General features: G+C 44.6%; 1 protein-coding gene across 1 annotated transcript in view; it reads left to right on the forward strand.

Annotated features, from left to right (window-relative positions):
- Positions 1-1,863, forward strand: part of MGLL (monoglyceride lipase) — a 49,134-nt gene extending 47,271 nt beyond the window's left edge. Inside the window, exon 8 of the mRNA XM_073644934.1 lies at positions 70-1,863. Coding sequence (XP_073501035.1) covers positions 70-216 — 147 coding nt within the window. The 3' untranslated portion in view covers positions 217-1,863. The remainder of the gene's footprint in view (positions 1-69) is intronic.
- Positions 1,864-15,092: the final 13,229 nt, after the last annotated feature.

The following is a 15,092-nucleotide window of genomic DNA, read 5'->3' on the forward strand; positions in this document are numbered from 1 at the left end:
TTGATATTATACCAGTTGCCGACACTTCAGTGGAGGCACGAGAATACTAAATATATGTTTATTCTGCAGATCTATGATGAAGGATTTCACGCTTTGCACAAAGAACTGCCCGAGGTGACTAGCTCTGTATTCCAAGAGATCGAGAGATGGATCCTCCAGAGGTTAGAAGCTACGGGTGCTGCTCCATCCGATGCAACTCCTGCTCACAGTACTTAGGAATGTCCTCCACGAATGCACCATGCAAGTTCATTTCCTTTGGAATAAGCCTCCAGCCAGTATGGTCTTCTTCCTGCTGACCTTCCCCCCCACCCCTGTCCAAACTACTCCTAAGACCTCCAACCTTGACACTTCCCAGCTGAGCCCAAGTATCACTCCTTCCTAATGTCCTCCAGCAGAACTTCTTGAGATGAAGGAACTCATAGGAAACTTCCTTAATTCAAGTGTAACTCTTTATAGAATTTAATGAAAGCACAAAAAAGAAAGTATCAACCTTTTCCAGGACACACAAGACATCCCAGCACGGTGCAAGGAAGCACACAGGGGTCATCCCAGCACGGTGCAGGGAAGCACACAGGGGTCATCCTGCCGAGGTGTGGAACGGACACCTGGGATATCTTGGTGCAGTGCAGAAAGGTCATCCAAGTTATCCTGGCACAGTGCAGAAAGGGAAACTGAGACATACTAGCGCGGTGTAGAAGGGGAAACCAAGACATACTAGTGCAGTGCAGAAAGTGAAACCAAGATGTCCTAGCACTGTGCAGAAAGGACACCCAAGATATCCTAGCACGGTGTAGAAAGGGAAACCAAGATGTCCTAGCACGGTGCAGAAAGGGAAACCAAGATGTCCTAGCACGGTGCAGAAAGGACACCCAAAATGTCCTAGCACGGTGCAGAAAGGGAAACCAAGATGTCCTAGCACGGTGCAGAAAGGGAAACCAAGATGTTCTAGCACAGTGCAGAAAGGGAAACCAAGATGTCCTAGCACGGTGCAGAAAGGGAAACCAAGATGTCCTAGCACGGTGAAGAAAGGGAAACCAAGATGTCCTAGCACGGTGTAGAAAGGGAAACCAAGATGTCCTAGCACAGTGTAAAAAGGACACCCACGATCTCCTAGCGCGATGCAGAAAGGGAAACCAAGATGTCCTAGCACAGTGTAAAAAGGACACCCAAGATCTCCTAGCGCGGTGCAGACAGAGAAACCAAGACATCCTAGCTCCGTGCAGAAAATCCACCTGGTACATCCCAGCTTGGAACAGAAAGGACATCCTCTCATGGTGCACAAAGTATCCCAGTGCTCTGCAGAGAGGACACCCGGGGCGTGCTTTCCTGGTGCAGAAAAGGCACCGGATACATCTCAGCTCAGAACAGAAAGGATACCTACGACATCCTGGCACGGTGCAGAAAGGACATTCGAGTCATCCCGGCAGCACGGTGCAGAAAGGACCCCCGAGACATCCCGGCACGGTGCAGACTGGTGTTCCCAGGAGGATTGGGCATTACCGTTCTCAGCAATAATTTTCCAAGTCACGTCCACTTTCCTAGAGTCGCACTGATGATTCCTGTGGATTACGGAGTCACTCTCGCTTACTGTGGACCTTCGAGAATAAAAGCCTCCTGGACTCTTCTCAACCAAGCGCAAAGCAATATGTCCCATTGTAACGACTTGGTGTTTTAGGCGTGAGAACCCTGCCCCATACATGAAGGATCCCCTGTAAATATTCTCCTCCCTCCCAGCTCTGATTTTAATAGATTTTATTACACATAATATAATACAATATTTAATATGTTAATATATTTACTGCCGGATCGGTTCCAGTAGTTTTTTTTAGATTATTTTATACATTATAGAAATGTGAACTTGTGGCCTTTTTGCCTGCTATTCATTGACATGTAATGTTTTCTCTAGCCACTCATGTCTGTGGGACGGTGGATGTTGGTTGTTCCTGGTGGTGAAATGTTAATGAAAAAAAAAAACAAACTCTTACAGGGGAAAAACAGTTTCTGCATTCTACCCATAAGTATACCCATACACAGATATAATGGGGCCCCATAGCAAAACTTAGTGTGGTCCCCCAATTCTGATCTAAATCCCTTGTTTCCAGCAGTGATAAATACTGGCTTCCTGTAGCCACCACTAGGGGGAGCTCAGTGCATGTGATCTTATACAGCTTCCATTGAGCTCCCTCTAGTGGTGACATCAGGAAAATGCTGTGGATCCTTGTTTGAAGAGTTCAGCTCCGGGCGCCCCTTTATACACAGCAGTGGTGTTGGTATGCCGCCTCCATGGCGAGTACTTCAATTCAGATATGTAATGGCGCCTCAATTTATAACACTGCTGTCTTTTTATTTGGCACCCCTTTAAGGTATCATGCGGCAAATATGACCGCTACCTCTACACCCCTGAAATTGTCACTTAAAGGCCTCCCCATTTTTATGACTATACGTAAAATTCCCATGACCCTATTGGGCCTCAATCCTATGTATAAAACCCTCAAGTTAGTGTTTTTCATGAATGTAACATGTTTTTTTTTTTTTATTCCAACAGTGCTGATTTCTTTTTCCTTTTCTGGAGCTTCATATTCTCTCTTTTTTTCTCTTGACCATAGTCTTATATGATAAAATTCTACCTTTCTGTAGACACCACTAGGGGGAGCTCAGGAACTTGCTGCATACAGATGCACCACTAAGTTCAGTGTATAAGCAGTATGCGCTCCCCCTAGTGGTGGCTACAGGGAATTTTACCACCTAGCTCTGACCATTTGGGGCTCTGTATCAGGACGTATGCTCCTTTAACATATATTTAAACATTCCAGCTATCCTCCTGTTCTAGAAAACACTGCTCATCTCGTTCCAGCAAACGCCAAACCCCCCCGATCTGACTTCTCTGGAACATTAGGAATATTGGTTCAGCTCCATAACTAGAACATGGCCACCTTCCCTTTTATTGCCGGATTTATGCAGAACGTTTCTTGAATGTAATTCTGCAAAACTACAATGTCTGTACGTGTGGGGTAAAGAAGGACTACAAGTCCCAGTATTCCCTGAAAGGGGGAGAAAATTGTAGACCACGCTGGGACTTGTAGTGCCCTACCAAGAGATGGCGAGAACACTGAACATTACAGTAGGAAAGGGGTGGATATTTCACCCCCCACATGAAGGGTTAATAAACATGTCTTAATCTTGGTCTGATCCACAAACCTGGAGATTTCTAGATCTGTTATTGCACTTTGTAACAAGAAAGGCACAAAATATATATATATAAAATATGTCACTTTTTATACATGTAACACAGAAGAAACACTGAAGTCCTGTCTGAATAAAAGCCGACTGTTAGACCTGAGCTCTGGAAGTGTCTGTACAGTGGGATTGTATGACCTGGTATAACCTGGGCATCGCCTGTATATAATGATATGTACAGCCGGTATAACCTGGGCATCGCCTGTATATAATGATATGTACAGCCGGTATAACCTGGGCATCGCCTGTATATAATGATATGTACAGCCGGTATAACCTGGGCATCGCCTGTATATAATGATATGTGTACAGCCGGTATAACCTGGACATCTCCTGTATATAATGATATGTACAGCCGGTATAACCTGGGCATCGCCTGTATATAATGATATGTACAGCCGGTATAACCTGGGCATCGCCTGTATATAATGATATGTACAGCCGGTATAAACTGGGCATCGCCTGTATATAATGATATGTGTACAGCCGGTATAACCTGGGCATCGCCTGTATATAATGATATGTACAGCCGGTATAACCTGGGCATCGCCTGTATGTAATGATATGTGTACAGCCGGTATAACCTGGGCATCGCCTGTATATAATGATATGTGTACAGCCGGTATAACCTGGGCATCGCCTGTATATAATGATATGTGTACAGCCGGTATAACCTGGGCATCGCCTGTATATAATGATATGTGTACAGCCGGTATAACCTGGGCATCGCCTGTATATAATGATATGTACAGCCGGTATAACCTGGGCATCGCCTGTATATAATGATATGTGTACAGCCGGTATAACCTGGGCATCGCCTGTATATAATGATATGTGTACAGCCGGTATAACCTGGGCATCGCCTGTATATAATGATATGTACAGCCGGTATAACCTGGGCATCGCCTGTATATAATGATATGTACAGCCGGTATAACCTGGGCATCACCTGTATATAATGATATGTACAGCCGGTATAACCTGGGCATCGCCTGTATATAATGATATGTGTACAGCCGGTATAACCTGGGCATCGCCTGTATATAATTATATATGTACAGCCGGTATAACCTGGGCATCGCCTGTATATAATGATATGTACAGCCGGTATAACCTGGGCATCGCCTGTATATAATGATATGTGTACAGCCGGTATAACCTGGGCATCGCCTGTATATAATTATATATGTACAGCCGGTATAACCTGGGCATCGCCTGTATATAATGATATGTACAGCCGGTATAACCTGGGCATCGCCTGTTTATAATGATATGTGTACAGCCGGTATAACCTGGGCATCGCCTGTATATAATGATATGTGTACAGCCGGTATAACCTGGGCATCGCCTGTATATAATGATATGTGTACAGCTGGTATAACCTGGGCATCGCCTGTATATAATTATATGTACAGCCGGTATAACCTGGGCATCGCCTGTATATAATGATATGTGTACAGCCGGTATAACCTGGGCATCGCCTGTATGTAATGATATGTGTACAGCCGGTATAACCTGGGCATCGCCTGTATATAATGATATGTGTACAGCCGGTATAACCTGGGCATCGCCTGTATATAATGATATGTGTACAGCCGGTATAACCTGGGCATCGCCTGTATATAATGATATGTACAGCCGGTATAACCTGGGCATCGCCTGTATATAATTATATGTACAGCCGGTATAACCTGGGCATCGCCTGTATATAATGATATGTGTACAGCCGGTATAACCTGGGCATCGCCTGTATATAATGATATGTGTACAGCCGGTATAACCTGGGCATCGCCTGTATATAATATGTGTACAGCCGGTATAACCTGGGCATCGCCTGTATATAATGATATGTACGGTTGCTGCTATACTGTAGGTTCACATCTTCCTGCATACAGTGACACTGGTGGTATAACCTGGGTATTATCTCTGGCTGTCGTCCTTCTGGCAGATCGCTGGGCGCGGCCCCCCCATTGCCAGGACCTGCTGCAGCTTCTATCGGAGTCTTTTCTGTGTCGCTATAACCAGGAGCGATATTCTGTACAAGCTGTGAAATGGATTCAGTGCAGCAGATAAAATGTAAATTCTCTTCATTACTATGGATCGGCTTCTCCTGCCCCAGAACACAAGAACGCAGCTGTTGTGACATCTCTACCCCGCGCCACCGTACACTACACCCCAGCGTGAGGCATCAGGAGCTGCGGACAGGGCACCTACAGTCCTTGCTAGGAGACATCGCTCTGCTCTCCTTATTGAGGGTCCTGGATTGTAGATTAAAGGGGGTGTCCACTGAAAATAACTATCGCACATCTGCAGGTTGGGTGGTGGGGTCCGACCACTGGGACCTGCACCCATTGGCAGAATTGGGCACTTGTATCCCTGTTAGAGCACAGCGCGGACGCCATACCCCTGCTCCATTCATCCCCATAGGACTGCCAAGTGTTGTGCTCGGCTTTTTCCAGCAGGCCCATAGAGAATAAATGGAGCAATGGCCGAGCAGGAGCATTGCCACTCCACTAATAAAAATGCCCTGTTCTGCCGATTGACGGTGGTCCCAGCAGTTAGACCCCCACAATCAATAACTGTTGATAGGTGATCATATATTTTTTTCTCTGGACACGTTATAGGAATGGCATCTTGGTACCAAATATCAGGATCTCTTCCCTCTCCACACCCCTTTAACCGGGGGATGGGTAATGCCCAGGTGTCAGTTTATTCCTCTATTTCCAGGAGGGATAACAGAGGAATAATATATTGTACAGTTCTAATAAAACACGTTCCAGAATTGTTAGTTCCTGGGAAATAAACTTATCACAAAACCTCGAGAAAATTTCTTCTATTAAAGTATAATTTCCAAATAGTTGTACATAGGGATATACAATGTATGTAAATGGCTTCCTGCAGCTTGTAGTTCATCTTTTCCTTCTTCCATGTTCCTAAAAATAAAGATGAGAAAATGGATCTAAAGTAAAATAGCAAATGGAATATAAAGGAGAGGAGGGAGATGCAGCTGCAGATTCTCTATAAGTCTAGCATCTCTCGTATTAAAAAATAGTTATTACAATGTGAGTGTAAGTGGATTCTCAGGTGATCTCGTCATAGTGGACCCCTATCTAATCCAACCTCTGATTGGCAGATTGCCTTGGCCCCCCCAAGCTCTGGGCACCCCATATCTTGTGGGCTTGTGGCACTAGAATTGCTAAATATTGAGGTGAAATAACTGGATGATACAATGTTGCAGCCATTATCAAGTGTTTTGTCTATAACTTAAACTAAGACTTTTATGGATCATTACGTCGTTATTTCTCTTAATAGAATCATCTGCATCTCCTGTATACAGGGATTATTAGCTTTAAGCCTCTATTATAACGCAACCATTCTGGTGCTTTCAGAAGCAAAGTGTGAAAGCTGCCATAGCCGGTGACAAACGTGCAATGTTTATTTATAAGACACCTTGTGACAGAGCTGTCAGCGGATCCCAAGATCTGAGAAAAGGAGACAGGTGACAGAAGGAGGGCATGCAACAATGTGGAGGGGGAGAACAAAGCCGTCAATCCATGCCCCATCTCTGCCATGGGCAAACATGCAATTACTGAAAAGTCATAGAACATAATAATATTACATTAATACTGCCCCCTATGTACAAGAATATAACTACTATAATACTGCTCCCTATGTACAAGAATATAACTACTATAATACTGCCCCTATGTACAAGAATATAACTACTATAATACTGCCTTCTATACAACATAACACTTATACTGCCCCCTATGTGCAAGAATATAACTACTATAATACTTCCCTATCTACAAGAATATAACTACTATAATACTGCCCCTATCTACAAGAATATAACTACTATAATACTGCCCCTATGTACAAGAATATAACTACTATAATACTGCTCCTATGTATAAGAATATAACTACTATAATACTGCTCCTATGTACAAGAATATAACTACTATAATACTGCCCCCTATGTACAAGAATATAACTACTATAATACTGCCCCCTATGTACAAGAATATAACTACTATAATACTGCTCCTGTGTTCAAGAATATAACTACTATAATACTGCACCCTATGTACAAGAATATAACTACTATAATACTGCTCCAATGTACAAGAATATAACTACTATAATACTGCTGCTATGTACAAGAATATAACTACTATAATACTGCTGCTATGTACAGGAATATAACTACTATAATACTGCTGCTATGTACAAGAATATAACTACTATAATACTGCACCTATGTATAAGAATATAACTACTATAATATTGCCCCTATGTACAAGAATATAACTACTATAATACTGCCCCCTATGTACAAGAATATAACTACTATAATACTGCCCCTATGTACAAGAACATAATATAATACTGCTCCCTATGTACAAGAATATAACTACTATAATACTGCCCCTATGTACAAGAATATAACTACTATAATACTGCCCCTATGTACAAGAATATAACTACTATAATACTGCCCCTATGTACAAGAATATAACTACTATAATACTGCTCCTATATACAAGAATATAACTACTATAATACTGCTCCCTATGTACAAGAATATAACTACTATAATACTGCTCCTATGTACAAGAATATAACTACTATAATACTGCCCCCTATGTACAAGAATATAACTACTATAATACTGCCCCCTATATACAGGAATATAACTACTATAATACTGCCCCCTATGTACAAGAATATAACTACTATAATACTGCCCCCATGTACAAGAATATAACTACTATAATACTGCTGCTATGTACAAGAATATAACTACTATAATACTGCTCCTATGTACAAGAATATAACTACTATAATACTGCTGCTATGTACAGGAATATGTATTTTCAGGTTACCATTAGTTCCCTGTTCGGCCCGGGATGTGTGATTATGTCGCCATGCCTTTACTTCTCTCCTGGTGAAGAGTTAACCCCATTGCCGGCACTGATCATATGAACCATTACGATGCATCACAACGAACGCTTTTGAGATTCTTCCCCCGTTTTCCTCCTGATCCCGTGCGTCGCTCTGTTTACCACTAATCATCTCTTCTCTCTTTCTGCCATGGCTGCCTCAGCGATTTTTTTTTTTTTTTTCCCTCATTTCCTTTTTTTTTTTCAATGTGTAATAGCAGGAGCCCTCCACGTCTCAGGAGAAGCTGCCCCCTCCTTCATTCACAATCTGCAGCTGTAACGCTCGTATTCAGTGCTGAGTGCACCCAGGCGTTAGTAATTGGCTGACAAATGCGCACATACACTGCTGCGTTCTGGGCCTCTGCTCCGAGAGGAGTGGGGGGCTCGGGGTTCGTTCCCTCCTTTGTTAATTCAGGCCCCGCGCTGCACTCTGTAGTAATAGGGGGGCCGGCGCCAGATGCCATAAAAAGCTTTTTTGCCCTAAAAATTGCTGTGAAGCAAATTAATAATCCAAGGCCACTACTGAACGCGGAGGAGGCATTGATTTTCTCAGGTTTTGTTCCCAGGTATATTTGGAACGGTTTGCACACTTATCCTGCAGGTTTTGACACATGATGAATGGTCGGGAGAAATATTTCGTCCCAATTTGCTGCTGTTTATGCAAAACGGACAATTCTGCAAATTTTATATTTTTGCTTCCTCGTCGTTTGCAAGATCTGTGCTTGCTGTCAGTAAATTGGAACATCCCCCCCCATCTTAGTATACATGTCCCCTTCCTGGTATACGTGCCCCCCATTCTGGGCCCCTTCCTAGTATATATCACAAAGGCTGGCAGTGGACACCGACGTGCCTGCTATGGGCGACATATGACGTCACCGCCATGTGTCACCTGTTGACGTCAACTGCCAGCCTCTGATTGGCCGGCGGCATGCATTGTGGTGCAGGGAGCCAGCGGATCTCTACGCTGCAATATATTTCAGCTGAATGTGTGTCCTTGGAAGCACATTCAGCTGAAACAGGCATTGGAGTCGGCGAGCCCCCGTCCAGCACTGTCGCGGTCGCGTCCTCTGCGACAGCGATAGTTACGCCCCTGCTCATGGATGCAAGCACCGGTGAGTGCCACTCTCACCTGTATTGGCGTCAATGGGGGGCAGTATTACTTTTTGGCGGCACTTAGGACAATATTAATGGATAAATGACACCTGGGGTATGATTACTTAATAAGTGCCACTATGACTATTACTACTTTATAAGGGGGCACTTGCAACAAATATTATTTTATATAGGGGGCACAAGAACTTTATAAGGAAGCAATATGGCCATTATTACTTTTTAAGGGGTACTCGAGACATTATTATTTTACAAGGCAAAACTAAAGGGCATTACTAATTGGTAAGGGGGCACCAGACCCCTGAGAGCTGCTATCAAAAGTGCAGAGTTATGTCTGCAGGATCCGACCCCACACAAAGTTCATCATAGAACCTGGATGCACAAAAGGGTTTGTTTTTTTTTCCTAACTTCATTGTTAAAATTGTAAATGCGTTGGGTCAATAAAAAAAAAAAAAACAATAAAATATATATATTTCATTGGGAAGATGGAGGACATACAGTGGCATGAAAAAATGTTGGCACCCCTGTTCAAAATTACTGTTATTGTGAACAGTTAAGCAAGTTGAAGATGAAATGATCTCTAAAAGGTCTAAAGTTATAGATGACACATTTCTTTTATATTTTAGGCAAAAAATACTTTTAAAAATTACAAAAAAGGGAAAAAATGGGCCGATGCAAAAGTTTGGGCACCCTCTGAGATTTTTGTGTGCTCAGATAACTTTGACCAAGGTTTCAGACCTTAGCCTCTTAGGCTTGTGGATTGTTCACTGTCATCGCTAGGAAAGGTCAGGTAATGCAAACTTCCCATCTTTATAAAGACCCAGCCTCCTCTAACCTTGTGCCAAAAAAACAGCAGCCATGGGTTCTTCTAAGCAGCTGCCGAGCACTCTGAAAATAAAAATGGTGGAGGCCCACATAGCAGGAGAAGCTATAAGAAGATAGCAAAGTGTTTCTAAGTTTCCTTTTCCTCAGTTCGAAATGTAAGTAAGACATGGCAGTTACCAGGAACAGTGGAGGTCAAGATAAGGTCTGGAAGACCAAGCAAAATTTCAGTGAGAGCTGTTCGTAGGATTGCTAGAGAGGCAAATCAGAACCCCCCGCTTGACTACAAAAGACCTTCAGAAAGATTTAGCAGACTCTAGCTTTGTGGTTCATTGTTCTACTGTTCAGAGACACCTGCACAAATATGACCTTCATGGAAGAGTCATCAGAAGAAAACCTCTCCTGCTTCCTCACCATAAACTTCAGAGTCAGAAGTATGCAAAAGAACATCTAAATAAGCCTGATGCATTTTGGAAACAAGTCCTCAGGACCGATGAGGCTAAAATAGAAGTCTTTGGCCACAATGATCAAAGGTCTGTGTGGAGAAAAGGGCACAGAATTTCAAGAAAAGAACATCTCGCCAACCATTAAGCATGGGGGAGGATCAATCATGCTTTGGGGTTGTGTTGCAGCCAATGGTACAGGGAACATTTCATGGGTAGAGGGAAGAATGGACTCAATGAAATTTCAACAAATTTTTTCATGCAAACATAACACCATCTGTAAAAAAGCTGAAGTTGAAAAGAGGATGGCTTCTACAAGTGGATAATGATCCTAAACACACGTCAAAATCCACAATAGACGAACTCAAAAGTCACAAGCTGAAGGTTTTACAATGGCCTTCACAGTCCCCTGATCTGAACATCATTGAAAATCTGTATCTAGACCTCAAAATAGCAGAGGATGCAAGACGCCCCAGGAATCTCACAGAACTGGAGGAATTTTCCAAGGAAGAATGGATGAAAATCCCTCAAACAAGAATTGAAAGACTCTTGTCTGGCTACAAAAAGCCTCTACAAGCTGTGATACAAAAGGGGGCGCTACTAGTTACTAACCATGCAGGGTGCCCAAACTTTTGCATAGGCCAATTTTTCTTTTTGTAGTTTTTAAAACGTAAAAGATGAAAATATATATATTTTTTGCCTAAAATACAAAATGAAATGTGTCATCTTTAACTTCAGGCCTTTTAGAGATCATTTCATCTTCAACTTGCTTAACTGTTCACAATATCAGTAATTTTGACCAGGGGTGCCCAAACTTCTATATGTCACTGTAGCATTTAGGTTTTAGTGCTTGGTGCCAGCTAGTTCAGAGCATTATAGCCCATAAAAAAAACTTATGTACAGCAGCAACATATATACCGAAATGCTCCGAAAATATCTATGATGTCACCATTTACACAAATCACATGATTTACGACAACATAAGAGCTGAAAACACAACAGAAATACTTTGGTAATGGCACTAATGATCCAGGCTTCAGTGTGCCACCTGGTGTACATAGTAGGGTATTGCAGCTGAGTTGTCACAGAAAGACCAGATCGATAGATACAGTACTGAGTATAACTTTTGGGCAGATGTTGAAAAAATGCTGCAGAGTAAGAAGCTTCATACATAGAAGTCTTAATGGTTTATGTTTTATCAAATAACAACATGTAAATCCCATCAATATCGGGTGACCGCCCATCCCCTCCATCGTCAGTATCTGGTGACCGCCCGTCCCCTCCATCGTCAGTATATGGTGACCGCCCGTCCCCTCCATCGTCAGTATCTGGTGACCGCCCGTCCCCTCCATCGTCAGTATCTGGTGACCGCCCGTCCCCTCCATCGTCAGTATCTGGTGACCGCCCGTCCCCTCCATCGTCAGTATATGGTGACCGCCCGTCCCCTCCATCGTCAGTATCTGGTGACCGCCCGTCCCCTCCATCGTCAGTATCTGGTGATGATGGAGGTGACAGGCGGTCACCAGATACTGTCGATGGAGGGGACGGGTGGTCACCAGATACTGATGGAGGCGACAGGCGGTTACCAGATACTGATGATGGAGGCGACGGGCGGTCACCAGATACTGACGATGGAGGGGATGGGCGGTCACCAGATACTGATGATGGAGGGGACAGCGGTCACCAGATACTGATGATGGAGGGGACGGGCGGTCACCAGATACTGATGCTGGAGGCTAGAGGCGGTCACCAGATACTGATGATGGAGGGGACGGGCGGTCACCAGATACTGATGATGGAGGCGACGGGCGGTCACCAGATACTGATGATGGAGGCGACGGGCGGTCACCAGATACTGATGATGGAGGCGACGGGCGGTCACCAGATACTGATGATGGAGGGGACGGGCGGTCACCAGATACTGACGATGCATCATATACAGATAGTCACACTGTAATACAGGTTGGTGACTTTTAGATTTTAGTGTGTGGTAGATAAAGCCTGCGGGGGGCATAGAGGAGCACAGCTCCCATCATGCTCTTGTCTCCGTCGACCATATATATGTATCACTGCTCTTTCCCTGTGGAGCTTCTTTTTTTTTAACACAAGATCAAAGTGTCTCCCCAGATTCTCCAGCCAAAAATCAGCGAGAAGAATAGAAAGGAAAGATTCTGAGGAGACGGCGGATAAGACGGAGGAGACTTTCCCTGCAGGAGGTGAACAGCGGAGACAACAGCACTTATAGGATTCTCTGCTACAATAAAGACTGAGGACGAAAACAGCAAATAATATAAGAAGCGCAAACACATCTGTAAGAGAAGATATGCTGCCGAGACGGGCGCTGAATACAGGGAAACTCCTCATATGAGGAGAGAGACCATCCCTTAGGAAATCCTAAAACAAATGCGGGGTTCTTAAACAGGCAGAAACCCTAAATTCTTCAGATTATAAACCTTCAGCAGCAAAATATGAGAGAGACTGCAGATCAGAGACATCAATGTAAAGCAGAAATTACTACAGAGGTGTGCCATATAACTGCTAGGAGCTCTCTGGAGTCAGAGGGCCAAGCTGCCTAAATTATCCTCCAGAGCTGCACTCACTATTCTGTATTCTGCTGGTGCAGTCACTGTGTGCATACATTACAGATCCTGAGTTACATCCTGTATTATACTCCAGAGCTGCACTCACTATTCTGCTGGTGCAGTCACTGTGTACATACATTACATTACTGATAGTGAGTTACATCCTGTATTATACTCCAGAGCTGCGCTCACTATTCTGCTGGTGCAGTCACTGTGTACATACATTACATTACTGATCCTGAGTTACATCCTGTATTATACTCCAGAGCTGCACTCACTATTCTGCTGGTGCAGTCACTGTGTACAGACATTACAGATTCTGAGTTACATCCTGTATTATACTCCAGAGCTGCGCTCACTATTCTGCTTGTGCAGTCACTGTGTACATACATTACATTACTGATCCTGCATTGATCCTGATATTGTTATGAAAAACATAACAATAATAATAATAATAACAGAAACATAAAATTAATAACCACAAAATAAACAATGTAATGAACTGGTCCAGCCGCTCCCTCTCCCCTCACACACACATTATACATATATACACAATAATAAGAACTTACACTATGACATCTGGTCCGGTTACCAAAGAAAATAATAACCACAAACAATAAACAAAATAAACAATAGCTGACAAACATATACAAACTTTTTTTTTTTTTAAATTAATCTAATATATATAATCGTCTTATCCCGTCTGTCTGTCTGTCTGTCCGTCTGTCCAGGAAATCCCACGTCGCTGATTGGTCCGGCCACGGCCAATCAGCGACACGGGATTTCAGAAAAAGATGGCGGCCGTTAGCGGCTCATCTGCAGGACGGAGGTCAGCGGCGGCTAGGGCCGCTGATCTCCCGACGCCAAGTGTGAAGGGAGGACCGGGGAGCGGCGCTGCCGGTCGGGATACTTCTGCTGCGAGCAGCTGCTCCCCGGTCCTCAGTAATACGATTCGCTGATTGGTCGCGGCCAGCTGCCGCGACCAATCAGTGATCTTGGCGCAAAATTTAAATACCGCTGTGCTGATTGATCGCAGCCGCTGCTCGCGACCAATCAGCGATTTTGGCGCTAAATTTAAACAACGCTCTGCTGATTGCGCCCGGTCTGCCGCATACATATTCTAGAATGCCCGATGCATTAGAATCGGGCCACCATCTAGCACAGGGGTCTCAAACACGCGGCCCGCGGGCCGCATGCGGCCCCTGAGGCTGCTTTATGCGGCCCGCAGGCACAGACCCCTTGACGATCCCGACCTGGTCCAGGAGGAGCCGCCGACAGCAGCGCTGAATTGCCGCACAGAGACTGTCTCCCAGCACTGCATTTCCAATGCCAGCCGCTGGCCAATCAGAGGCCAGCAGCTGATATCTGCGTGTCGGCGCAGCGAGTATGACGTCATTGCCATATGCCGATGTCAGCTGCTGGCCTCTGATTGGCCAGCGGCTGGCATTGGAAATGCAGTGCTGGGAGACAGTCTCTGTGTGCCAATTCAGCGCTGCTGTCGGCGGCTCCTCCTGGACCAGGTCGGGATCGTCAAGGGGTCGGACTCTGTGGTGCCTGCGGGCCGCATCTGCAGGAAGGCCGCCGAGGGAACGGAGGACAGGTGAGAATCATCTTTTTTTTTTTCTATTTTACGTGTGTGAACAACAACACAGGGGGCACAGAGCCACAACATGGGGACCGGGATGGGGCACAGAGCCACAAGAGGGGACCTGGATGGGGCACAGAGCCACAGGATGGGGACCTGGATGGGGCACATAGCCACAAGAGGGGACCTGGATGGGGCACAGAGCCACAAGATGGGGACCTGGATGGGGCACAGAGCCACAAGAGGGGACCTGGATGGGGCACATAGCCACAGGATGGGGACCTGGATGGGGCACATAGCCACAAGAGGGGACCTGGATGGGGCACATAGCCACAGGATGGGGACCTGGATGGGGCACATAGCCACAG

The sequence above is a fragment of the Phyllobates terribilis genome, unplaced genomic scaffold (genome assembly GCF_046119375.1).
Source record: "Phyllobates terribilis strain yellow unplaced genomic scaffold, ASM4611937v1 Scaffold_8__6_contigs__length_399053987, whole genome shotgun sequence".
In the NCBI taxonomy this organism is placed as follows: domain Eukaryota; kingdom Metazoa; phylum Chordata; class Amphibia; order Anura; family Dendrobatidae; genus Phyllobates; species Phyllobates terribilis.